Source organism: Trichoderma atroviride, chromosome 3 (assembly GCF_020647795.1).
Source record: "Trichoderma atroviride chromosome 3, complete sequence".
NCBI classification, from domain to species: domain Eukaryota; kingdom Fungi; phylum Ascomycota; class Sordariomycetes; order Hypocreales; family Hypocreaceae; genus Trichoderma; species Trichoderma atroviride.
Window position 1 is genome coordinate 235,867 of NC_089402.1, and position 24,313 is coordinate 260,179.

Below are 24,313 nucleotides of genomic sequence, written 5' to 3' on the forward strand. Positions count from 1 at the left end.
TATATTACCCGCCTCGGTGAGTGTGCGACTACAAACCATTAAGCCAACTGCAAAGCAATTAAATGTAAGACGCCTCCACGATGAACCCGACTGTAAACTTGGCATGTCGCAGAATAGCTGGCCACTGGATCTTCTCAAGAGACTATCTATATGTGAGCCAAAGCCAAACAGACTCCATTTGTGAAACTTACATCTGCAGCAGAATGAATGTTTTGGTTGGTCTTTTCGAATACGTCTTCATTAACGAAAGCAGATGCTATCGACCATAGTAAGTAAGGTCTCTGTCTTTCAAAGGAAGCAGAGGTAACTGACGGAACCCGTTGGATCGGGCGCTGGCATGATCGGAGCAGCCATAGCCACATCTAGTGGTCAGAGGAGCAGCACCGGTGTATTGAGTAGCAATTACTTTGACGTACTGAGTGAGGGGCGCGTCAACGTTGTCAGTATATACAGCCAGCTGGTTACTCGGCGAATACCCAGTCATGTCTTGATTAAGCATGGCAAGCACATTCTTTTGAGTGGATTTGTAGTTTGAAAAGATGGCCTGAGAGCCAAGGAGACCTCCCTCCTCGCCACTGTACCAGTGAAACTCAACAGTGTTCTTCGGGGTAAAATCCGAATGGGCAATGACACGTAGGGCCTCCAAGATAGTAACAGATCCTGAGCCGTTGTCATCTGCTCCAGGACTGCGGGCTGTAGCAGAGCCAGCAGTAGAGTCCATATGGGCTCCCACAATAACTCGAAGCGCGTCAGCGCATCATGCACCAAATTTTCTGGAGGGAGCGTACTTACTTAAGTTGGAGCTTTGGCCTGGTAGGCGAGCAATAATAGAGGGCTGGTTCCATGTGTGATTGAATCTCTGCACAGTGATTTCCGGCCTCGCAGATGCAATGCTGGAGACCTGATCGAAAAGCCAGGCTGAGGCTTGTGTGCCAGTAGTCGAACGGTAGTGTCGCGTAGTAAATCTAGTCAACAATCGTTATCATCATGCAACTACGGGCCAACCTCGTACAATACTCACTGCGTGAACGTGGTTAACCAGCTTTGTGGGCCATTGATGGACACGTCGGCGATGAGTGACTGTGCCTCGTCTACGTGCTCAACCTTGGTCGGATAGTTAACCGCACGGGCAGAGATGGAGGCTTCTGAAGATGGGGTGGATAGAATAGATAGCACTTCATCGTCCTATAATCTAACGTTAATAAAGGAATTGGTCGCGGCCTGCTCAATCGATAGTTTGAGATACTCGCCTTGATATCGGTAATGTCGATGAATCCTATATTCTTTGAGATGAATCTGTCGAATTTGTCTTGTTCAGTCACCCATTGGCCGATATCAGCTTCAGAGGTCTTGATGAGGCGGAGCCCTGAGCCACTGCCAGCCAGAGGCGCGGAGAGGGCAAGCGGGCAAGCCACCAAAAATAAGGATATGGCGATTTTAGTAGACATGTTCTCGAAAATTTGCTCAAGTTGATATTGAAGTCTGATAAATATTCGCAGTGCAAGACGTCTAGTATGAACGGGCCAACAACCCATTTTATGCTTCTACGGCAAGTAGCGGCGCAAAGATACGCGCAAGAAAGATCGGACAGACAATTAATGTTTTCCAGGCGTAGAGTAACTGCCATTTGTGATATAAAAAGCCATAGCAACCAATCATTTCATGCCTATCGGTACATGACGACTTACTTTGGAGCTTATGGAGCTTCCTGATCCGGTAACTAATGCCTCGCTGTCATGGCATCTTCCTTGTTAAGTGAGGTGACATTCGGGCCAAGAGCAGCAGATCAAGCTGGGCGGGACGGAAGATAGACATATAAGCTTAATTTATTGGCTAATCTTATTTTTGTTAGCCACCCTCATAGGTCCTTGGCAGTCGGGGTCGACTGCGAGAGGAAAGCACGGAGTAAAATAGAGGGGAACAATTGTGCCATTTGCGAAAGTTCCATCCCAAATAGCAGGTGAACTTGCTTTCTGTTATCTCCGCGCCGATATGCAGCAAAGTTGTGAGCTTGGCAGCCATAGCATCTAGGAATGGAGATAGGTGCATATATTTGACGGGACAGCCGTGCTAAGAACCTAGAGAGTGTAATGACTACGTGAGCGATTAATTCTATGCCAACAGTAGTGGTAGATTTATGGAACGCTGAGTTTCTTCAAGATTGTCGTGAAGATGGATGGTGGGAATGACGGCCTCAACTTGTGAATGGGCCTGATGTGCAAGCTGTAAATTCCCAAGTGGGAGAAAGAGTCTGCGGAGCCGTACGACTTAGATGAAGGAGAGGCGGGCAATAGGTATGTTTGCTCTGCTTTATTGTTTATTGCCTCTATCGACGGAACGAGGTGTCGATGTATATTTGAAGCGCATCATCGCCCGTTCGAGGACATCATGTGCCAAACCAGTCGCCTCACTCCCATATTTTGCACAATGAGAGGTTTTCCTTTTCTTTTTCAGGAACGGCCTAGGTAAAAACGAGCAAAAAGACAACGTAACATACACGCAAATAGATCATTATAAAATGCACGGACTATATCGTGGTGTTTGTCCTTGTGGCTGCATGCCCACCAAGTGAGTCGCACCGGCGCATCTCTTGGGTGTTCAGTAGAGATTAAAAATGCTGTGGAGAGCCATGCGTGCATGCATTAGCGAATTTTTCTGCAGATATACTAATTGTATTGTCTCGAGAGGTTTTAAAAATGCTGTGAAGTAGGAGAGAAAAGAGGAAGCGAGGAAAAATCAGCAACTAACACGCAGTAGAAGAGAAGCCTGAGAATTCCAGATTCGATACATGTAAACAAGCGAGATCTGGCTGCTTCAAATTGCTATTCATCCCCATGCGAATAGCAAACTATCATAATGCAATAATTTGCCCAGCGTAGCATCACCAAGTGCTAGCTATTATGGTCCAACGGTTAAGACATCAGTTTGTGGTATTACTGCAAACCACTGAAGACCGAGGTTCGACTCCTCGTAATGGCACATTTTTTGTCTTTTTGCTGCAATTCCTTTTTCTTCCTTTTTTAGAAGGCCAGCGCTAATAGCGTTAGTGAGCAGTTCGCAGCAGTAGCGTACGGCAATACATAAGGCAGCTAAACAGTAGTTTTCATCACCAAAAGAGGGAGATCTGCAGCTTTACTGGCAAAATAGCTACCAAGGTAGCAATTCGGCTCGCCTTTCTACCTACAAGTACCTAGTACCTGATATGTGCAGCAAAGTGAGACAGGCACGCGCATTCATGCCAGAAATTAAAAACCACCAGCTGTCATCTACCCATCTAAGCGTCTTATCAGTGTTTCCAGCGGTCACAGGTTGTACCGAAGCATAAACATTTGTAACTATCTCAAAGAGTGGCCCTCAGGTAATCGTGATTTATAATAAATACATCACCTGATACTAATCTCGACCGTCTTGTTTGGGAAGATGATTGCTAATCCAGACAGCTAAGCCTCTTCTTCATGGCAATGGGGCTTATACTGTATGTAAATGTTGAACGCAGAAGAGAAAGTAGGCAGAGAAAATCCAAGGTAGATGCTTCCGAGAGAAGTGATACATTTGCTGCAAATACCGATTCTTCTGGCAATCCTCACATATCCATGTTTCTCTAGATGTTATTGTCCTCTTTCAATGCCGTAATTGGAAGCTCAACAGCGCTCCCAAAAAGGGCAGTGAGGCTGGTTGAACATGTCTTCAGCCCACCATCTCGTAAGCCCAAATCATAATTCCGCACTCCACCAGCCGCGGTACAAGCCGCATCCTCGGAGAGCTCTCGGCATATAAATATTCCTCCAACAGACAACCCAGCCTCAACACCATCAGTCAACTCACAGATTCATTTTGGACCAACCATTCAATCTCAATCAAAGTACGAACCGGTCCAACAAGAGCATACTACGAGACCCAAGCTAAACACCTCCTGCACAGCAAAGACACAATGCCTTCCAACGTGACAGTTTTCTACGGGCAGCCCAAGGAGGGCGAGTTCTTCGACATGGACTACTACATCAACAAACACATGCCCATCGCCAACGAGCATTGGACGCCTCTGGGCCTCCAGAACTGGCAGGTCCTGCGGTTCGGCCCTGACGCCCCCTACCATGTGGTCGCCATCTTGAACTGGGAGAACGAAGGCGACGCCGACAGGGCCCTCAAGCACGAAGCAGCAAAGATTGTTGTTGGCGACGTGCCCAACTTCACAAACATGAAGCCTATCCTGACGCCCGGCGAGATCACTGGCACCTGGGAGCGAAAGTAAGGAGGGGTTGCAAAGAAGGGCGGGGTTGATGGATCGGAGTGGATTAGCGACGCCACTTGATATACCTACCACAGCTAATTTATCGCATAGCTAGCAAATCACGCACAATTTATCATGATCAGCTTATCAGCGCGAGGATGTGATACCGTGTCCATTATATTACGGAGTATCTAGTATCTATACAAAAGGTGTCCAGAGTGTGCGAAAAAGAGGCTACATTTACGTGGGGCGTAATGACATGAAACCATCATCACCCAACCGACATGGCCACAATCGCCAGATGCCCTGTTCATCTTCCATCTTGATATCGTCAAGAAATCTCGATACACACCTTTCCTTTGTGCTGTCCCGACCACTGATACTCACATGCTTCCTTGAGTTGATCTAGACGAAACACCTTGGCATCAATGACCGGTCGGAGCCTCTCCGGATTAGCCTCGACTGCGCGGCACAAATCTTCCAACATGACTCTTGATCCTACAGAAATAGGCCGCACTATACACCTATACGTGAAACTGTCCGAGAAGCCGGGCTCGTTGCCCTCGGAACCTCCCAGATAGCCAACAATATTGATGACTGCATCTACCCTGATAGCCTTCAAACTCTGCGCCATGGACAGCGGACCAGAAACCTCAACAACTTGGTCAACGCCAACGCCCCCAGTTAGCGCTTTGGCCGTAACGCCCCATTCGGAGTCTTCTTTGTAGTTGATAACGTGATCAGCTCCGAGATCCTTTAAGAATTGTACCTTGTTGCTGGAGCCCGTAGTAGCAATGACTCTTGCGCCGACTGCTTTGGCAAGCTGCAGTGCAAAAACGCTGACTCCTCCGGTGCCTTGGGTCAGCACCCATTGGCCAGCGTTTAGTTTGTAATCAGAAAGCCCAAAGAGAGCACTCCAAGCAGTCAATCCAGCACATCCCAGCGTTGAGGCCTCCAGAAAGCTCAAATTTGATGGGATTCGTACCAAACCCTGCTCGTTGAAAGCTCCGTAATTGCGAAGCGTGCCATCCAGAGTGCCTCCAAGCATGGAAGCGGCCATAGCAGCCTCGAAACGCCCGCCAACGAAGTCTTGGAAGAAAGCTGTGGCAACTCTATCGCCTGGTGTGAAGCGGCGGACATGCTTGCCAACTGCGACGACTGTCCCAGCCCCATCAGACCCTGGGATGACGTTCGGGATAAGCATGTGTGGGGCATTTCCTTTTACTATCATAAGATCGCGGTACTATGATATAAATGCTCTGGTCAGTGGTAGGGGACATGATGCCAGTGTGCATTGACTCACGTTGAGAGATGCCGCTTCTACTGTATCAATTGGTTAGAATCTGACATGTAAATACGCGGGATCTCTATAATTAAGCTTACATTTCACTAATACTTGGCTATCCCCTAATTGAGGAAGAGGCTGTTCTGAGTACTTCAAGGATTCAAATCCTCCTCCCTCGGTGAGGTTCCACTGGTATCCGGCTTTAGGGATTTCGAATGCCATCTTGTATGTCCTTGATATGAGCTGCAGTCAATGAATATGCGGATTGCCAAGTTGAGGCTTAGATAGAGTTTTCGATGCAGCTTTTGATAGATTGTCAGACTTTATTGTCCTGATGTACAGTGCAAACCTTCTTTATATAAAGCTCGCCCGCTGGCAATAATCTCATGGCACTCAACAATCACATTAATAATTCATTATAGGAGTCAATGATGCTCCGGACCCTTGATGCTGACCATCACCAATATAGTCTCAAATGATATTCTAATTTATAATACTCCTTTGATATCAAACGCGACCAGACATACAATAGTTGTTAATTACTGTCTTGAGAATTGTCTTTTCAGACAAATACAAATTGTCAGGTGATATTTAGCGGGGCGGTTCTGGATGCCTGTCTCGGAGTTAACGAGTGGAGTTGACACTACAGTTTTAAATTCTCATCAGATGGGAGTCTTTATTTGAACGAGAAGACTATTGATAAGCAGTCTGGCCTACCGGTTGACATATAGAAAATATCTGCAAAGTGAAATAGTCCAAAGAAGCCGTCCTCCTTTAGAGATGTCAACCATTGACGTCTTAGCGGCGGCACGCTATTAAACGTAGCTCACCTCAGAACAGCTATAATTACCAGTTTAGGCCTGCTGCCGAGTGAAATTTTACAACTACGGGCGCTAATAATTCAGCGTAGTGTAATCTATAAGATTTGATCTGGGAGCTTTCTATGATCAAGTACGGGCATAAAGAGAGCTTTTACTATCTAGATTCTCAATAATAACTCTCAATCTTACATGACATTGAAAGATTGACGTCTACGTCTACGTCTACAATATTATCCATACTTGACGGCAACAGCTCCGCAGAAGCTTTAGTTCATCTGTCGCTTCTATTAATTAGGTAGTAATGTACAGTCAGTTATACACATTGCCCACGATCTTTTGCCTAAATTTTGGAAGCAACGATAAATGCCGTCAGAAAAGTCAATGAGTCTTACAAGTACATCATTTACAACGCAGCCTCGAACTTGCCGCAAATGGCACATTTTCTCTTCCATGAAGCAAAAAACTCCATCAATATATCCTCCCAAAGCGTCTTTCCCCTCGTAAACATAATTGTGGCTCCAGGTACTCTAGAGTAGTTTCATAGGCGGAAAAACAGTTCATCTCATCATATCAAGTATCGATCAAACGGACTCTATTCTACCGAGAAATGGCGCAAATGCTTGCTATTGCCGCCCAGGACCCGAATTTTGCCCCATCCCCTGTTTTCATCGTGCTAATATTGATGGCATCATTCTAAATGCGGGGTTGAGCAGTTCCTATTTACCCCACCATCTATTATAGAAGACTTTGCGACTTGGCGGTTATGCTGTTGGTGACACATTTCACTGTTTAAAGGTATACACAGATTATATCGCTTCATTGAAAGGAAAACTAGGACCAAGAAAAGTAACAAGGATGGGTTCAAATTCCAACTCAGCACTAAAGATAGTCTTTGGGGCTATGACCCTTGGAGAGAAAGGTTTGTAAATCCAGCCTATGAGAGCATTATGGATGCTAATTGCAGCCTCCAAGGTGCTGATCAAGCTCGAATTCATACTCTGGAAGAATGCGCAGAGATTCTCGATGTATTTCAGGAATTTGGCCATTCAGAGGTCGACACAGCTCGAGTGTACGGTGGAGGCAGCTCTGAAGAGTACCTCAGGCAGCTGGACTGGCAAAAGAGAGGCATTGTTATGGACACCAAATTATCGCCTGCTAGCGGCAAGTATAACCACACGGCTGCGGGTATTCGACAAGGCCTCTTGGAGAGCATGAAGGCTCTTGGAACTGAAAAAGTAAGTTGAAAGGAGACACGCATATGAGATGCATGTTTGTCAGGTGGAGAATTGCCAACTAAATGTTGATTAGGTTGACATGTGGTACCTGCATGCGCCTGATCACAATACACCATATGAGGATACTCTTCGCGAAGTCAACAAGTTGTACGAAGAAGGCTACTTCAAACGCTTCGGAATTAGCAACTACTCAGCCTGGGAAACGGCTCAGCTAAGCGAGCTCTGCATTCGCAACGGGTGGAAGAAGCCTGATGTCTACCAAGGCGTATACAACGCCCTCCATCGAGGCGTGGAACCCGAGCTATTCCCTTGCCTGAGATACTACGGCATCGCATTCTACCAGTTTAACCCCTTGGCTGGAGGAATGCTCACTGACAAGTATAAGCTGGACTATCAAGAACACGAGCAAGGCAGTCGGTTTGATCCCTCGCATGAGCAGGGTGCGAATTACCGACAAAGATACTGGAACGAGACGTATTTCAAGGCCCTGGATATTGTGAGGCCAGTGGCTGCCAAGCTGGGTATCAGCACCGTTGAGGCAGCCCTTAGATGGTCTCTTCACCACAGCTTAATGCAGAACCAATATGGCGACGCCGTGATCATTGGGGCCAGCAGTGTCCAGCAGCTGAAGGAGAACTTGACAAGTTTGCAAAAGGGGCCACTTCCAGATGAGCTGATTGCAGCCTTTGACAAGGGATGGGAAGTGGCCAAGCCGGTCTGCAAGCCATACTTTCGTTAAGAGAGAGCCAGAATGTGCTACGGCTGTGCACGATACATTGAATAATGGCCAACGCGCCCAAGACAGGGTTCAAGAATAGGGTAGTGTGATTCAATGCAAGCTACTGCTCTTCAAAGGCAAAAATACCATGCTCCACAGTGTAATACTATGCTCATATCGGCTCACTGATGCCGATTTCCTCTGCCTTCCGGCGGCTCGCTTTACTAGCTACATACCTTTTACCCGTGATTTCTTGATTACTTATACAATTCCTCTTGGATTTCCGAAGCGATCATCTGCGGGGTAAGTCCTCGTATACATGATATATTGATCAGGGTCATGGGAGCGGGAAAGGAAATATCATTATACACGTTTGGAGTAGCTGTTAAATATCGAGCCAATTACATTTACTTATTGACTAAATAGCAAAGTTGTTTTACAACTATTGAAGAGAGAAATTGACACTGACGGGCGCTGTACAAGGGCTAGGATCGGTACTTCACTTTGACACCTCAGATCTCTCTCCTCCGATCCGTCGGGATGTAACCTCGCCGTGATCCGTCGTGGGGATTCATTTGAAACAGGAATTTACAACTTGCTTCAACTGATGCGTATTTTTAGGCTAATTCCTGGATTTTTCGTCAATGGCAAGATATGGAATCAAAAATGACGTCGATCGAATCCTCTTCTCAAGAGCAACGTACCATATACCCAACAACCCGCGAATGCTAATAGTAATCCAGCAGTGTGGTGAGAGTATAGAACAATATAAAGCGAGCCTCAATTATGTTCAATGTAGATACATACCCATTTGGTTATCTAAACATTTGCAAAATGGTTCGGGCTTCAGTAGTCTCGTCAATTGCGACTCTCGTCGCTCTCGCTGCGAGCGAAACGGTCCGCTTGAACGTCGCCAGATCGGCTCCAGCATCGTCAAGTCCGCCAATCTCACTTGATTTCCAGTCGTTTTCCATCGAATTTGCATTCCTCGTCGATTTCAATGGTAAGTTACAGTCTGTTAATGTCCAAGGAATAACATTCACCGTTCCCCTCAGGAAATAAGTCTCATCCGAATAAATTCACCAATAATCTCTTGACAAATTTAAGAGCCTTTAATGGAGATGTTCCTCAGATTCTTCGTATCGGCGGGAATACTCAGTAAGTATTCATCTCAATTCCCAGCAGCTTGTTGCTGATAAGTGCACACAGGGATCATGTCACCTATTTTCCCGACCAGAAAGAGCAAATCATCAATTTCTGGGATCCGTCGTACAATTCGGATCAGCCTCGTAATACTTCGATTGGCCCGACCTTTTGGGAGGCCTTTACCGCCATTGAAGGGACAAGGTACATTTTTGGGCTAAACTTTTACAAAAACGATTCCACATATCTTGATAACCTTCGAGGAGAGGTAGAACAGTCTTTGCTGCAGATTCCGCCCGAGCGACTGCACCTATTCGAAATAGGCAACGAGAATGATTACGGCGCCCTGTCTGGATTCCGACCTCCAACATGGACCCAGCAGGATTGGGTTGACGAGTGGGTATACCGTTCGCGACACATCCAAACGCCGGCCAATCCATTGCGTTTCTTTGCTCCTTCAACCTGCTGCTATAACATCACGACGCCTTACTCGTTCTTCTCCCCCCTGGACAATCTGGAATAGTACGTTCGATTACGATCGAGATGGGTGGATCTCGGAGGTATCCCAGCACGGGTAGGTCTCAGCCGAAGATGGCTCAGAGGCGATTTAGTCACTGAATTGGGGACAGATATGTATCCGGAACGTCTCAGAACCCATCTCTACAAGGTTGGTTAATCGATTACTCTATGGGTTAAAATATTAACACGAAAGCAGGCACTCTCATGAACCACACAAGCGTAGTGATAAATGGGACTATCCATCAATCCCTTTGCAACTTGAACCACCACGCTGGCCGTATATACACTCTTGGCGAGACCAACAGCGTCTCTGGTCAAGGAGCATTTGGAGTCTCCAATGTATTTGGATCTGCCCTCTTCGTTCTTGACTATGAGCTCTATTATGCATCTTTCGTAAGTCATCTTGTCCCTCTTTTCTACACCTATAGTCTTGACGGAACCTGGCAGGGAGTGAACCGCATGCACATGCACCAGGGAACTGCTTACCGCTACGGGGCGTGGATGCCCATTTCTCAGAACGGCACCGGTCCATCGACCAACCCTCCCTACTATGGACATGTCATGGTTTCCAAATTCATCGGAAGCAACCCCAGCACGAGAATCAACAACATTGATCTAAACAGTGAGTTTTACTCTGCATACGCAGCATACGAAGATGGACGCCTAGCGCGAGTTGTGCTGCTGAATCTTCACGAATGGAACCCGAGCAGTAGCCAAGCCGAAGCCGAAGCCGAAGCAGCACCGAGCACGACGTTTACTCTTGGCACTGGCCGAGATGGCATTCAGTATGCTACTGTAGAAGCAATGACTGCTCCAGGTGCACTGTCGGAAACAAATATCACGGTCGCTGGGATTAGTTACGATTATGACCTGGCTGAGGGAAAACCCGTGAGGGTGGCGAAACAGTACGAGAGCGTGCTCCGCCCTGATGACAAGGGAGAGATTTCTGTTCCAGTACGGGATTCACAGGCAGTACTTTTGACATTTCACTAACAGGTAAACGTGAATGTCTTGCAATATATGTTGGGGATATCTTGGAGACGTACGAAGGAGCAAACACGGTCATAAAGTAAGCCCACCACCATGTATGACAGACAGTGTATAGTATGTTGAAAGGCACATGGCGACTCCATCTTTCGAGAGAACTCGTCTTCTTGAATCTGACGTCCTGCCATTGCAATAAAACATGGTAAAAACACACAGCAAATACCACTTTATCTGACTAAGAGCAATCCTACCGGTTCGTCAAAGACCTGCATATGCATTGGTAATCGCTGGAAACCACTCCCCGCTGCTCCAGGCCCGCAATCTGCCGAAAACGCTGCCCTTCCAAGCGCTCGGCTTTCCGACTCGGCGGGACTCGCGCAATCAACAGCCTTCATTCGCCATTTGCGATATCAGCGATCCACCAACAGGCCGGCTGCAGTTCGCTGAGCGAAACGGGACAAGGAGGCGATTCCGAGCCCGTGGCTTCACTTCGTTCTACGCGCACGCGACAAAGCAGAGAGTAGAAACCAAAAGCGCAAAAGGTGCTGCGGGCTCAGAATGGCAACAGATGAAGCGACGCCACTGCTCCCGGGCCGTAAAGCCTCGACTTTGGCCGGTCAGAAAGGCTTTGGGGCGTCGGTCAGAGGCATCTTCACCAATGTCGAGAACCGCATCCTGGCGGCCGGGTTTCTGATATGCGTCGCCTTTAGTTACACGCAAGTTCCGTGAGTCGCAATGCCGATACTTGTGCCGTAAAACAGTCAAAACTCACATCGCTCGAATAGGCTCATGTATGTGTTCCATCTCATGGTATGCGACGAGTATTACGACCATCATCCGCCCTTTGAAGGCCCCGGTCAGCGATGCAGTCGTGACGAAATCGCTGCTGGGACCGCGGCGCAGTTTAGTATTCTAGGAATGAGCACAACACTATGCGGTGAGTTATCCTGACTGTTGGCCAAGATTATACTGCCCAGTTATATGTAATATTGACAATAGCCGCGTGTGTGACGGACGCTCAGGAACTCTCAATCTATTTCTCGCGGGATGGACAGTCAAGAAGATTGGCCCTCGCGCTGCTCTCATGATTCAGACCTTTGTGCCTGCGATTCGAGTCCTTGCACAGATCCTGGGAGTCGTCGCGGGCAAACGCACCGGCATGCTAATTATCCAAAGCACTCAGCTCTTCACCATCGTTGGCGGGCCCGCGGGATACATTCTCGTCACCAACATCATCGCCAGCGAGCTCGTTGAGCCATCTCGGCGTACAGTTGTCTTTGGCAAACTGCAGGGAAGCATCATGCTTGGGCAAAGCATCGGATACCTGGGTGTGTACATCATCTGTGTTTAGGAGCTTATCCAGCCGGCTAACAGGTTGAATGCGCAGCTGGTGGAATGATTGGAGATGCAATCGATATTCGCGCCCCCTTCGATTTTGCCTGCATCACGTTTCTCATTGCCTGCGTGTACGTCCGCTTCGGCCTCCCGTACATCTCTCCCGAGTCTATGAGCAACAAGAAACCGGGCCGGCAAGGCATTGCAGGCTTCTTCGCGCCGCTCAAGATTCTCGTGCCGCAGCGCATGCGCTCAGCCAACGGCAGTATCAAGAAGCACTACGGCGTTGTGATTCTCTGTGCCGGTATATTCCTTGGAGTTGTACGTAGCAAGGCCTTTCATTTCATTTTGTATCCTGTGTCTTCAGAACTGACTAGATCTACCCAGCTTGCGACGGATTATGCACCTCTGTTGATCCAGATGTACGCCACCGCAGCCTTTGACTTTGACCAGGCCGACAACGGCTGGCTCATGTCTGAATTTGCCTTTATGAGAAGCATTTTTCTCATACTGCTCTTCCCGCGCATCATCAACTTCGGCCGCCACCTGATGAAGCGTACTTCAAGCCCGGCACCAGAAGACTCTGACGATTCGTCCATATCCACGGCTGATACCCAAATACCCACCGAGCCTGGCGACTTCGATGCAGCTACTGGCGAGCAGACCGACGTTGAGCCAAGTAAACCACTATCCTCGACGCATCACCGCGAAGTTGGACGGTTTGATCTCATTTTCCTTCGATGGAGTCTCGTAGTTGACGGGGCACTCACTACCGTGGCCGCATTTGCTACAAAGAGGTGGCACATCTATCTCGGTAGGTTCATCGCCATCGACTCAGCTTCATCTCACGGCACCCAGTACTAATTCATCTCTTTGCAGCTGCATTCCTCCTACCTTTTGGATCCGGCTCTGCGCCAGCCGCCAAAGGCGTCATCACAGACATGTGTTCAGAGTCGCAGCGCGCGGATGCCCTAAACGCCGTGACCCTTGTAGAGAACATTGCCCGATTGTCCACACAGGGGCTATTTGGGTTTGTATTTTCGAGTCTTGCAGGCGTGGGCAAGGCATATATAACGTTTTTCTGCAACGCGGTAAGTTCTGCCACATGTCAGCCGAGCTGGACAATGTTAATGAGAGGCTAACGTGGATGGAAATTGTAGGCAATCGCAGTAATTGGAATGGCAGTCTTGCTGTTCTCCCGTTTCCCACCTACAGGCAGTACACTAGTTGACGATGACGCTGAAGAAATAGGAGAAGATCAAGATTAACGTGAAAATTCACTTTGCTCATCAACAGTTCATGCATCTAATGGCGGCTCTATAGGATGGAGCTTTTGCTCACAGATCAGCCGTGAGCGTCCAAGCCAGTTTCCGCCTTGGACATAGGCCGAGCATACTTTTGCTCGCAAGAATGACACCCCCAAAAGTTATAGAATCTATAGAATCTATAGAATCTATAGAATCTATATATATACTCCTTACGCTTCCACTGTAAAGACATGCTTTCCTCCAGCAGCATCAACACTCGCCCAGCCAGTTGTTGGGTCAGGCGACACATTTACAGGTGCTCCATCCATACTTATCGTCGGGTTATCCAGCCCCAAGGTCGGAACGCAGACCACCCCCGACGAGCCATCTAATGTTTCAATATTCAGAGTAAATACCACTCCAGTTTGTGCATCCTCTCTCTCCCATGAGACTTCAATCTTGCCTTGCGGCGTTGGCACTTGTCCTTTGGCCCATGTAAGTCCGCCACCATCCACCACAGGGCAAATGCTCCACGTCTTGAATCCAGGAGACTGGGGCTTCACTCCAAGCACATAGCCAGTCAGCAGCGGAACTACTCCCGTTGACCAGCCATGCGCCATGGATGTAAATGCACCCTCGTACGGAGCGCCACCTGGTCCAATGCCCTCCCACATGGTGATCTGGGGATCATGGCTCGCCATCCATCCATACAGCCTTCGGAGTTCGTCAAAGGCGGAAGAGGCTTGCCCAGGAGTGGCAAACCGGGCCGCAATCTCAAAGTAGGAGATGAAAGCGTAGACTCGGCTATTGAATTGATCGCCGGGGCTCAAGATGCTGCTGTCATAGAATGCGTTTCCATATCCCTGAGAGGTCGCATTTTGCCAATAGTCCAGTATCTGAGCCGAGGTGGTGTCATTTGTCACTCCTGCGAGAATAGCAATAGAGTTGCCATCTTGCGAGTGAACATTGCAGTATGTGCCAGCTGCGGCTCCGGGGCAAGGGCCGCCATCATAGAACGCACCAACGCTCTGGTCAAAATTGTGGCTTAGAAGCGCTTTTCCAACAGATGAAGCCCTAGAAGACCATCTTTCTGCGTCATCATCGAGGCCAAGACTCGTAGCCAGCTGCGAGGCATACGATAGCGCATGAACGTACAAGGCGTTGTAGTACGTTACGGGCCCTGACCGGGGCAGAAACGCATAATCGCCATAGCCAGTGTCATTTTTATACAGGAGCCCAGTTGCGCTGTCTGTATTTGCAGCGTAATAACCGTCAAGGGCGTTTTTCAGTGTGTTCCAGTAAGTATTCGCATAAGAGGTATTGCCGGTGTACATCACAAGGTCGACACTACAGACAACCCACCAAAGGGGATAGTCAAACAGCGGAAGACCGTAATTGTTTCTATTTTCCCAACTGTTAGCCTACACTTTCTTTACCGCTAGTCATATTCGCGACCTTTGAGAGACTTACATGCTCGCTGGAGGAATCCAGCCATCAGAACGCTGATGCTGCGCCAAGTCTTCCAACACATTTCTTGATGGTTCGGCAAAATCATGAGACAGATATGAAGTAAGTGATGATACGGCAAGATCTCCAACATATGGGTCTCTATCACGCTTAGCTCCATCAAAGAGTACTTGTTTGCCCTCCAAGGTCGGACTCGAAGCGCTTCTAGGCTCTGTCTCGTTGGCAAGAAACACGTCTGTTCCCATATCCACGGTATACACTCCATCATACCACCATTGCGTGAGACTTTCGTCTGAGCATTCAAACGATCCGGTGAAAGTATCCGGCGTCCCAAGATACGCCGACCATTCAAGGCTCACGCCTGAGATGGAAACCGAACCTAGAGAAGAAGTGTATGGCGCATCCGATGCCAAAGCTTCTAGCCAGATTTTCACATAACGGAAGCCGTGAAGCCCATCTGAGCAGACTTGAGTGCCGTTTTCGCATCCATGAAGATCGCTCCAAGTGTAATTACTGTTCTTAACAGCCACCTATGAAGAAATGATCTAAATATCAGCGTCCAGATCGCTTGACAAAATGACGACTTCAAGTCTTCATTTTCTTACCTGATCCGTTCCATTGGTCAATTTCTCATTCTATATCGGCATTTTCGTTAGCAGTCCGTCTGATCAAAGGAAGAGGACAAGGGGCATGTGGCTTCTCAAGACTCACTCCGCTAGCATTATCAGATCGTGTAAAATCACTCCGATCGGTGAGATATTCCGTCGTCTCGGAAAAGGCCAATCTCAAGCCCGGCAGCCCAGTAGACAAGCTCTGTGATCCGCTGAATTGCAGGCTCAAAACTCCAACAACATTCTGCCCAAAGTCCACCACTATTGTCGGCAACTGGTCGCTTTCAGTATTACGGCTCAGCACTGTTGGCTCTTGGCCATCGACCAAACCGTTTGGATTCGACACATTGCCAACTGTGCTGTCCGAAACAACTGCAACTGGCTTCACTGTATTGGAAGCAGGCGATCTGACATATTTCTGCCAGCTTGGAGCTGTATCAGCCGCACCAAACTGAACACCATTCGACAACACAAGGCCAGTATAAAGCGCAATCAAGCTGTTAGAAACCATGGCTGCGCCTCATCAATCAGCTCTTGGCTACCGTTCAATTATAGTTTCAAGGCCCAATGGTTCAACTCACTTACAGCGCACAACGTAGTATCACCCAGAGGCTTTAATAGCATGGCTTCTCTAGGCATCCATAGTCGAGTTTTCAAATCCTATCGGCGATTTCGCGTTATTACGCACCGAGTGTAACCCTGTCCTGAATCTACTTGCGGGGTCAGATCCGCGATCTGTTCCCCCGCGATGGGCTACGAAGCGCCGACACAAAGCAGGATATCAGGTCGCCGACTTTGAGAATGCGGGTGTTGTATCTAGTAATTGAGGTGATAGATCATCCTACGCTAAGATGCCTTGAAAGAGCGGGGATGCATGGAGTTTCATGGTCTATGAGTAGCCTGGAGGAAGATTCATGAGATGCTAGCCGGCTTAATTCATGAATTAGCTGCCGAGTAAGAGGGACGGCTAGGTATTAGACTACGCGCCTCAACTACCCAGCGGCTCAGAAACCATCGTGGCGCGCGTTAATGAGATCCGAAATCCAAATTCCAATCAAGCTAATACGGATCATGTTTTCCAGACCCCGAGAGTAGAGTGCAAGTCCGTCGAGAGGTTGGTATGCTCGAGGCAAGACGGCAGTATATTAGAATATTCCTTTTGACGTTGTAACAGGCTACGTGGAACTAACATGACACTCGTAAAACGCGATTCACGACTCAAGATAGTTACAAGTGTCGAGTATGTATGTATACTTGATTCTGACTGGGACAGAAAATTGATAACAAAGGATACAAGAGCAAGACAAGATAATAGCAGCCCACGTAATCCAGCAATGTATTCGCGAAGTGGTGGAAAATGATAACCCCAGACACCGTGCATCAATGCCCCAAGTCAAATATAAAAGCTACCATCTAACGACATGGGATTACGCTTTGCCTTTTTCGTCCTTCTTTTTCTTCTCATCCTTCTTCTCGCCCTTCTTCTCATCCTTCTTCTCGACCTTCTTCTCATCCTTCTTCTCGACCTTCTTCTCATTCTTCTTCTCGACCTTCTTCTCATCCTTCTTCTCGACCTTCTTCTCATCCTTCTTCACTTCCTCCTTCTTCTCCAGCATAGTTGTCGCTTCCCAGACATGCCCATCCACATCCTCAAAGCTCCTGGTGTATATTCCCACGGATTTCCCATACCCTTCCATTTTGAATGGATCTTTTTTGCCGCCCCCCCCTCTCGGCCTTTTCTAATAGCCCATCCACATCGTCTCTGCTGGCCACGCCTAGAGTGTATATCGCACCCGTGAACTTCTTCGCATTTATAATCTCTGAGCCCTGACGGACAAATTCTCCGAACCGCCTTGTAGAGTGTAGCATAAGACAAATATTGGAGTTGGATCTGTAGGGAAAACGAAAGGCAGAAGTGTTGGCGTCGGAGAAATCAGGAAGAGGAGTGAATGAGAGAGATTTATAGAAATCGGTAGCGGAGTTGAGAGACGCGACGGGGAGTGAAATAAAAAACGATGGCGGATTTACAGTCGGCATGGTAGCAGAAGAGATATCGTTGACAATGTATATACTATGAGAAACTCGGCATATATGTGCAAAACGTAGTTATATCGTTTATGATTGAGAAGTTGCCCTAGTGGGCTCCATCGCGTCTTATAAGGCTGAAGTATATGGCTTCATAATGACATAAAAAGCTCATCATCGGACACAAGCATCAATCTATCCGGCGCTAGACACAGCTCAATCGGAGTCAAATGGACGAAAATTGAAACCTTGTTTCTTCCAGCCGTCACGCTAAGACTGCTTTTTGCCCTTCTGAGGAAAAGGGCCAAGGAGGTGTAAGCAGCCCTGCAGCAGAGCTACGGCAGCTCCAAGTCTAGAATTACTTGGCGTAGCATTTAAAGCGTTCCTGGAACGCCATGCAGCTCGCTGAATCACAGGGCCTATATTCAGTATAAGTATTGGTGATAAATCATTAGTATGCATATGCACTATTAATATTCGTCCAATGACTCTCTTTCTCGCTCCCTCCCAATGTGCTGTTTGCCCTATTGCAGCCACCACTGCTACGCTATTGATTGAAGGCTTGCATTTATATGTAGGGAGGAATTGTTTTGCACACCGCTTCGGCTGCAAGTATGTGGCCCAAACCAAACTTGGTGCCGGGCTGGCTACTCCAAATTACTACATGTAACTTACAAGGTGCTCAGTAATCACCTGCAGCATATAAGGTTCGAAGACGCCCTGAAATCCCATCTACAGATAGTTTCTCTTTGCAGGCAAAAAAAAATGAGCTCACATATCACCAAAATTCATATGAAGTGTCAGATATAGCAAGGTCAATATGCTGAGAAATAGGAGGTGGTACGAGAATCCTCATGGCAAAAGCAACGAAATGGTAATCCTTGCATCTATAAGCCGACGGCAAAGTATTGGAAAGGCAGCAATACATGTACGTACATATAACCTGCAGCTCTTTGACCAATTAAAGACTTGCGTCTTTGTTGGCCAGAGCAGGCGACTCAACCCTTTGCATGGCTGTGATGCCATGATTAAATCACAACTTGGTCCAGTGAATTGCGAACGTACCACCACGAGTTTTGCTATGCATGATCCCAGGAGCATTCTCATCTGCATATACACCATATCGTACTAAATATTAAGCATCCCAAACCCTCAAATGTGATGATGAGCAGCGACGTTGCATGAAACATCCCGCGCCGATTGGACACGCCTTACTTTAGCCTCTGCCGTTCGGGCCGTTTCCACATTCTGTGCCTGAAAGAGCAGCCGTCACCATCGATCCACAAGCAAATCGCATCTCGGCTGAGCCAGCAGTCGATTGGCTGGGTATGTTACGATGTGTTTCTTGGCTCATTCTGATGGCACTACTCGGAATTTAAGCCCAAGAGCCTACGGATAATAGACCGTCAAGACGGCTTCAAAGTCACAATCGGAGTTTGTCGCCATGTTTCTGCACGTATAGACGGCTGGCAGAGCAAATAGGACAAGATCGGCATGTACGAGTTGCCTATTTTATGCCAACGCGCAGCGCGAGAGCCGCGGTGGGACTAGAACGAGAGGCGATAGTAATCACAGCCCAGTTTAACACCTTGCGACCTGAATTTGGGTCTCATAGGGGCTACGATGGGTATTATATATAGATGGAGCACATGCAACTCTATAGCTTTACACTATAGTAAGCAACGGGGTATGCGTCGAGATTCACTTTGAAATACCATCTCTTCACAAGCCGTGACCGCTACATCATGAAATCCACTCTATCATGGCTACTCTATGCCACTGCGGTATCAGCCGCGTCGCATAATCAACACACTCACCCTACCAGAGCCGCGGCCATCGATGCCTCCACCATCCAAGGCAAGTGGCTCTTTGGCTACCAAGGCTGGTTCCGCAAGCCAGGCGCTGGCGTAAACAACCACTGGTCCGCTGATGGCAACACGCCAGGACCCAATAACAGTAGGAAACATGTCTTTCCAATTCGCATAAACCCAAAGGCTGAGGCCTTGTATGACTGACTCTTTGATAGTTGAGATTGACTTCATCCCAGACGTCAGCCAATATCCGGCCAACTGCCTCTTCAACACGCAGCTCACGCTGCCAAACGGCCAACCAGCCCAGCTCTATGACAGCTCTTGCGCGGGTGTTGTCGACCTGCACTTCAAGTGGATGCAGCAGTACGGCCTTGACGGCGTGATTGTGCAAAGGTTTCTAGGGTCTGTCGGCGACCAGTCCTTTACCACGGTGAGCATATGCCGTCTTGGATGCAAATCGCAGAGCCCAGCATCTGACCACCAGCCTAGGTCCTGAATCAAGTCCAAGCAGCAGCTGAAAAGTATGGCCTCGGCTTCATCGTCGAATACGACGTCTCCGGCGCCGATTCGTCTCAAGGCAGCGTCGCTACCGCAGTGCTAAACGACTACAACGCCAACATCAAGAAATACACCACATCGTCAGCCTACATCCACCAAAACGGCAAGCCCGTCACCATGGTCTTTGGAATCGGCTTCTCTGGATTCAAAGTCACTGCCGCCGACAGCATCAACATTGCCTCTCAGCTCCAATCTGCCGGCCTGTACGTCGGCTTCGGCGTGCCTGAGCAGTGGTCTGGCGATGTCACCGGCAACACGGGCTTCGTCCAGGCTTATAAGCAGGCAGACTTTATCAGCCCTTGGACTGTGGGAGGCTACAGCGATGCCGGCTACGCAGGCTTCCACACCTCTACCCAGGTTCCAGACGCGCAGTACGTGATATAGCTAACTGCAGGGCTCTTTTCTGCAGATTTGAACTTTGCAAGCTAACAATGTTTTGTTATTAGGCTGTTGAAGTCGCTCGGCAAGCAATACGCACCTGTTATTTTCCCCGGCACCTCTGCCTTGCATCTCAACGGCGGCAACAACCCATCAGCATTCGACTACTTCCCTCGATACAACGGCTCTTTCTACTCTGCACAGGCAGATGCTCTTACCACCATGGCCAACAAGCCTTTGTTCATCTTTAGTGCCATGTTTGACGAAGTCAACGAAGGTGGGTTCATAAACTCGGCTGTTTTTTCCTTTTTCTGCGTCCCGTCAGCTAACCGGTTATACCTCTAGGCACTCAAATCATGCCATCTCTCAAGACCAATCAGCTGCCCACCAACCAGAAGTTTGTGGGCTACGACAACAACTTTGCCGACACAAGCTTCTACCTGGAGCTGGCTGGGAAGAAGGCCGCTGCCTTCCACGCTGCGTAGCAAGGATTACACGGCATCAGGGTAAAAAACAACGTATGATACCTTTTATCTCGAGTACATATCAATAAAGTGAAATGAGTAATGAAAAAGTGTCCAAGCTCAGCCCTGCCTGTAATTAAACTACCAAGATGAAATAAAGAAAGCAACAGATTGCGAGATCCGATACAACGATGCCGACTACGTGATTCAACCACGAATGTAAAACTGCCGTACCATCGACTTGCTACATGTAGCAAACTACTAACATGACCCCAGCTTCTCCGTGTTTTCCCTTTCGCCTCGATCCCCTCTACATACCTAGGCGTTGCTTTTCATTCTTCCGCCGCATTTTCTTCTCAATCACAGCTACACAACTTCTCCCTCTCATAACCGAGGCTTCCCGGCAGATCAAGCTTAAAATCCCAACGTCATCACCCCAAACCAGCATCAACAAACACCATCATAATTGACTACTCCAACAATAAGGTAGCCAAGCATCAACTACCGCTGTCCCCACCCCCTCCCTATATGCAGCTCAGAAAGTCAAAAAAGTCAACCCCCCCAAGCTAAGCAGCCGCCCATCCAACAAGCAGCAGCCAATCCACGCGCATTCCGCTTCACCACCGGCGAGCTCGGAAAAGCCAATCCAAGAAGAGGCATGACAACAAACATACTTGCAGCCCTCCATCCAATAACATCATTAACCGCACACGGGAAGGCTACAGCAAAAAAAGGTTACCTCGGACTTGCTCAATGCAACTTTGCTTCTTTTCCCAAACGCCATAAGCACGTAATGACAGCTTTTTCCTTGCAATTCTTCTTTTAACCCACGGGCGTTTTTTGCACCAACTGGCTTTCATGCAGCTTTAGCTCGCGCGGAGGCGGCATCCTTCCCGAGCAGAATACGTTACCAAAGGAATGTCAATTCAACTTTTTTTTGTTAATCAACTCTTTTCTTTTACTTAATGCTCAACCACCCAATCACTGAAATGGTGGGGAGTCCGTGATCTTAGCTCGCCCTTCAGATTTTGATACATCTACACCGAGACAACTTTCTTGCTAACAATGGCCTAGTTATGATATGTCAACCAACAACATACATGAGCCAAATACGCCCACCTATGCTCAAACACGCCGTTTTCGTTCGTCTGCATGTTTGTCGATCCGTTTACCTATTTGTTTCGTAATACAAAACACAGAAACAAAAAAGCATCGCCGTAAAATGAGAAACTAAAAGACCCTTAAAATCCACATAGGGAGACAAACCCCAGAGTAAAGATTTTGACACCAAAAACCACACACCGAATAGCAATTCGCGCATACTTACTTCCCTCTAGCCCAGTTTCACCTTTACACACAACGTGAAAAAAACCACGCTCTCCATGTTTTCCCCCTCCCAAGGTGAAAAGGTGAAAAAAGCGGAGTTTGGAGCAGAGAGCAGGTCATTAAGGCTTGACACTAACATCCTTAGCCAGCATACTAGAGCCGAGATTCCGAAACTCTCTGCACGATCTAGTGGGCTCGCGACCTCCGGTGGCGTAGGCCCGTAATTTCAAACATGGAGAAAAAAATTGAAGGAAAAAAAAAATTTACTTAGCTTGCGCCATTTATTTCCCTGGCGCTTGGAGAAAGAATTGGGGGAAAAGCCTGGTGCCCAGACTCATGGTAGTGTTGGCGTAGGATAAGCTTGTTTGGTGAAGGCAAAAAACTCTCCCGAAGTCGGCTTGGGAGAATAAAAAAAGAGAAAAGAAAAAGAAAAAGAGAAAACACCAATTTAAAACATCACGAAAAGCAATTGGCACAAGAAGCAGTAAAAGTATTTTTGAACATAACACATTAGCAAGATATGAAAAGTCTATAGTAACTAGATATAGGTTTATACTAAGTTTTAAATTAAGTTAGCGACTGGGGGAATCAAAAGGTTAACAATGCATCCACCGGCTGGAGAACTCTTCTCTATGCAAGTTCATTTCTCCGTCCATCTTTGACTTTGGTAGCAAAAACGTGAATTCGGTTCTTTGCAGAGGCGATTGACCAAAACAAATAATAAAAACCACATGTTAACTTGCTCCCGCTCTCCCTCAATTGTAAAAAAAGAAAACTTTGGTCCTCCTAGACCAACCTTTCTCTTCCCCAGTTCACCATATATAGATTAAGCTCTTTTTGTAGGCGAGTAGTAGCAAGTTTCTTTGTGACCATATTAAAAAGATTATTGCGGTTGGGTATACACAAAAAAAAGAACAAGACAACTCTCTTTCCTAAATTAGGCCTTGAACATCCACGACATTAAAACTCCATTTACTCTTCCTCGTTATCAATAGCCTTGTCGGCAAGGAGGTAACGGTCAACACCCGTCGTCTCGTCTCTCTCGTGCTCAATGGCGAGCTTCTGGAGGGCGGTGAGGACGTTCTCGACAATGGTGTCCTTGCGCTTGCGGTCCTTGCGGCCGAGGTCGTTGAGCCAGGGGATCTGGTTGAGGATGAAGTAGATGATGGCAATGAAGATGGTGACACCGAAAGAGTACAGCCAGACAATGACAACGGTGACAATGTCGGTCCAACCATCGTGACGCTGCTTGGCAAGGTCGACGGGGTTGTCGAGCTCGGGAGCACCAGACAACCAACCGAAGAGGGCGAAGAGAGTGGCCATGATGTCGACACCGAGAATGGCGCCGACGAGCTGCCAAGAGGGCCAGGTGCGGCCACCACGGGTAACAAAGATCAGCCAGTTCTCAGTAAGAGCGACCTCGAGGAAGAGAATCTCCTGGACAGAGCCAAAGTTCTGGATGATACCGCCGTTGGGCAGGTACATGGTTCCACGGAGGACCCAGGTACCGAGGGCAAGCAATATTCCGAGGACGACGGAGATGACCCAGATCTTGGGCAGCTGCCACTCGACGGGACGGGGCTCGTAGTGGGCATTGTCGTAGGCGACGGCGACGGTGGCCAAATCAGCAAACAGGGCCAGGAAGACAATCAGGTCGACACGGATGGTCTCGTTGATGATGATCATGGACAGGGTCAGGTAGATCTCAAGGTGGAGACAGAGAGCAATACGGTACTGGACGTAGGCCTTCATGCGCTGGAAGATCTGGCGAGAGGTCTTGATGGCAAGGACAATGGTGGACAGACCGGGGGCAAGGAAGACGATATCGGCGGCAGCCTGGGCAGCCTCGGTGGAACCCTCGACGGCGATACCACAGTCGGCCTTCTTCAGAGAGGGAGCGTCGTTGACACCGTCACCAGTCATGGCAGTAAGATGGCCACGCTGCTGGAGCATCTCGACGACACGGTACTTGTGCTCGGGGAAGACTTCGGCGAAACCGTCAGCACGCTCGACGAAGTCGTGGGCGACAGCGCCACCGAGACCACCGTGGATGAGCTTCTCAGAGTTGTAGACCTTGGTTCCGAGGGCAAGCATCTTGCAAGTCTCCTTGGCAATGGCAATGGCATCACCAGTCAACATCTTGACGGGAACA

The 24,313-nt window shown here is 48.2% G+C and overlaps 11 protein-coding genes and 1 non-coding gene across 13 annotated transcripts; 7 read left to right on the plus strand and 5 right to left on the minus strand.

The window, feature by feature from the left end:
* Positions 1 to 58: 58 nt before the first annotated feature.
* Positions 59 to 1,448, minus strand: TrAtP1_005293 (uncharacterized protein; the record flags this gene model as incomplete). The annotated part of the gene is made up of 7 exons (XM_066112649.1): positions 59 to 142; positions 192 to 256; positions 313 to 362; positions 417 to 738; positions 793 to 965; positions 1,022 to 1,185; positions 1,251 to 1,448. 7 exons carry the CDS (start codon positions 1,446 to 1,448, stop codon positions 59 to 61), a joined length of 1,056 nt encoding a protein of 351 aa, XP_065968734.1.
* Positions 1,449 to 2,894: 1,446 nt separating this feature from the next.
* TrAtP1_005294 lies at positions 2,895 to 2,979 on the plus strand. Its single transcript has one exon. It is a non-coding gene; the product is annotated as a tRNA-His (tRNA).
* Positions 2,980 to 3,803: 824 nt separating this feature from the next.
* TrAtP1_005295 (uncharacterized protein) lies at positions 3,804 to 4,382 on the plus strand. Of its 2 annotated transcripts, XM_014089430.2 has the most exons (2): positions 3,804 to 3,862; positions 3,922 to 4,382. In XM_014089430.2, exon 2 carries the CDS (start codon positions 3,932 to 3,934, stop codon positions 4,250 to 4,252), a length of 321 nt encoding a protein of 106 aa, XP_013944905.1. In that variant the 5' UTR covers positions 3,804 to 3,862; positions 3,922 to 3,931; the 3' UTR covers positions 4,253 to 4,382. The 2 variants fall into 2 exon arrangements, with proteins under 2 accessions (XP_013944905.1, XP_065968735.1); XM_066112650.1 differs by having other exon boundaries at positions 3,804 to 4,382.
* Positions 4,383 to 5,954, minus strand: TrAtP1_013344 (uncharacterized protein). The gene is made up of 3 exons (XM_014088948.2): positions 5,615 to 5,954; positions 5,535 to 5,554; positions 4,383 to 5,474 (listed from the first exon to the last, which is right to left on the minus strand). The coding sequence occupies exons 1-3, from the start codon at positions 5,736 to 5,738 to the stop codon at positions 4,563 to 4,565; spliced, it is 1,056 nt and encodes a 351-aa protein (XP_013944423.2). The 5' UTR covers positions 5,739 to 5,954; the 3' UTR covers positions 4,383 to 4,562.
* A 1,100-nt stretch (positions 5,955 to 7,054) lies between these two features.
* Positions 7,055 to 8,776, plus strand: TrAtP1_005296 (uncharacterized protein). Its single transcript, XM_014089429.2, has 3 exons — positions 7,055 to 7,256; positions 7,310 to 7,572; positions 7,646 to 8,776. Exons 1-3 carry the CDS (start codon positions 7,193 to 7,195, stop codon positions 8,309 to 8,311), a joined length of 993 nt encoding a protein of 330 aa, XP_013944904.1. The 5' UTR covers positions 7,055 to 7,192; the 3' UTR covers positions 8,312 to 8,776.
* A 348-nt stretch (positions 8,777 to 9,124) lies between these two features.
* Positions 9,125 to 9,956, plus strand: TrAtP1_005297 (uncharacterized protein; the record flags this gene model as incomplete). The annotated part of the gene is made up of 3 exons (XM_014088928.2): positions 9,125 to 9,293; positions 9,346 to 9,448; positions 9,500 to 9,956. The coding sequence occupies 3 exons, from the start codon at positions 9,125 to 9,127 to the stop codon at positions 9,954 to 9,956; spliced, it is 729 nt and encodes a 242-aa protein (XP_013944403.2).
* A 102-nt stretch (positions 9,957 to 10,058) lies between these two features.
* Positions 10,059 to 10,945, plus strand: TrAtP1_005298 (uncharacterized protein; the record flags this gene model as incomplete). The annotated part of the gene is made up of 2 exons (XM_066112651.1): positions 10,059 to 10,100; positions 10,149 to 10,945. The coding sequence occupies exon 2, from the start codon at positions 10,157 to 10,159 to the stop codon at positions 10,943 to 10,945; it is 789 nt and encodes a 262-aa protein (XP_065968736.1). The 5' UTR covers positions 10,059 to 10,100; positions 10,149 to 10,156.
* TrAtP1_005299 (uncharacterized protein) lies at positions 10,929 to 13,741 on the plus strand. Its single transcript, XM_014088942.2, has 7 exons — positions 10,929 to 11,664; positions 11,725 to 11,876; positions 11,962 to 12,267; positions 12,327 to 12,595; positions 12,662 to 13,088; positions 13,154 to 13,365; positions 13,435 to 13,741. Exons 1-7 carry the CDS (start codon positions 11,498 to 11,500, stop codon positions 13,540 to 13,542), a joined length of 1,641 nt encoding a protein of 546 aa, XP_013944417.1. The 5' UTR covers positions 10,929 to 11,497; the 3' UTR covers positions 13,543 to 13,741.
* A 10-nt stretch (positions 13,742 to 13,751) lies between these two features.
* TrAtP1_005300 (uncharacterized protein) lies at positions 13,752 to 16,110 on the minus strand (the record flags this gene model as incomplete). The annotated part of the gene is made up of 4 exons (XM_066112652.1): positions 13,752 to 14,922; positions 14,992 to 15,518; positions 15,594 to 15,623; positions 15,700 to 16,110. 4 exons carry the CDS (start codon positions 16,108 to 16,110, stop codon positions 13,752 to 13,754), a joined length of 2,139 nt encoding a protein of 712 aa, XP_065968737.1.
* Positions 16,111 to 16,834: 724 nt separating this feature from the next.
* On the minus strand, positions 16,835 to 17,711 carry TrAtP1_005301 (uncharacterized protein). Its single transcript, XM_014089428.2, has one exon. It carries the CDS (start codon positions 17,634 to 17,636, stop codon positions 17,250 to 17,252), a length of 387 nt encoding a protein of 128 aa, XP_013944903.2. The 5' UTR covers positions 17,637 to 17,711; the 3' UTR covers positions 16,835 to 17,249.
* A 1,658-nt stretch (positions 17,712 to 19,369) lies between these two features.
* On the plus strand, positions 19,370 to 20,856 carry TrAtP1_005302 (uncharacterized protein; the record flags this gene model as incomplete). Its single annotated transcript, XM_014089427.2, has 5 exons — positions 19,370 to 19,580; positions 19,651 to 19,865; positions 19,925 to 20,364; positions 20,440 to 20,648; positions 20,717 to 20,856. The coding sequence occupies 5 exons, from the start codon at positions 19,370 to 19,372 to the stop codon at positions 20,854 to 20,856; spliced, it is 1,215 nt and encodes a 404-aa protein (XP_013944902.2).
* Positions 20,857 to 23,133: 2,277 nt separating this feature from the next.
* TrAtP1_005303 (uncharacterized protein) lies at positions 23,134 to 24,300 on the minus strand (the record flags this gene model as incomplete). Its single annotated transcript, XM_066112653.1, has 1 exon — positions 23,134 to 24,300. One exon carries the CDS (start codon positions 24,298 to 24,300, stop codon positions 23,134 to 23,136), a length of 1,167 nt encoding a protein of 388 aa, XP_065968738.1.
* Positions 24,301 to 24,313: the final 13 nt, after the last annotated feature.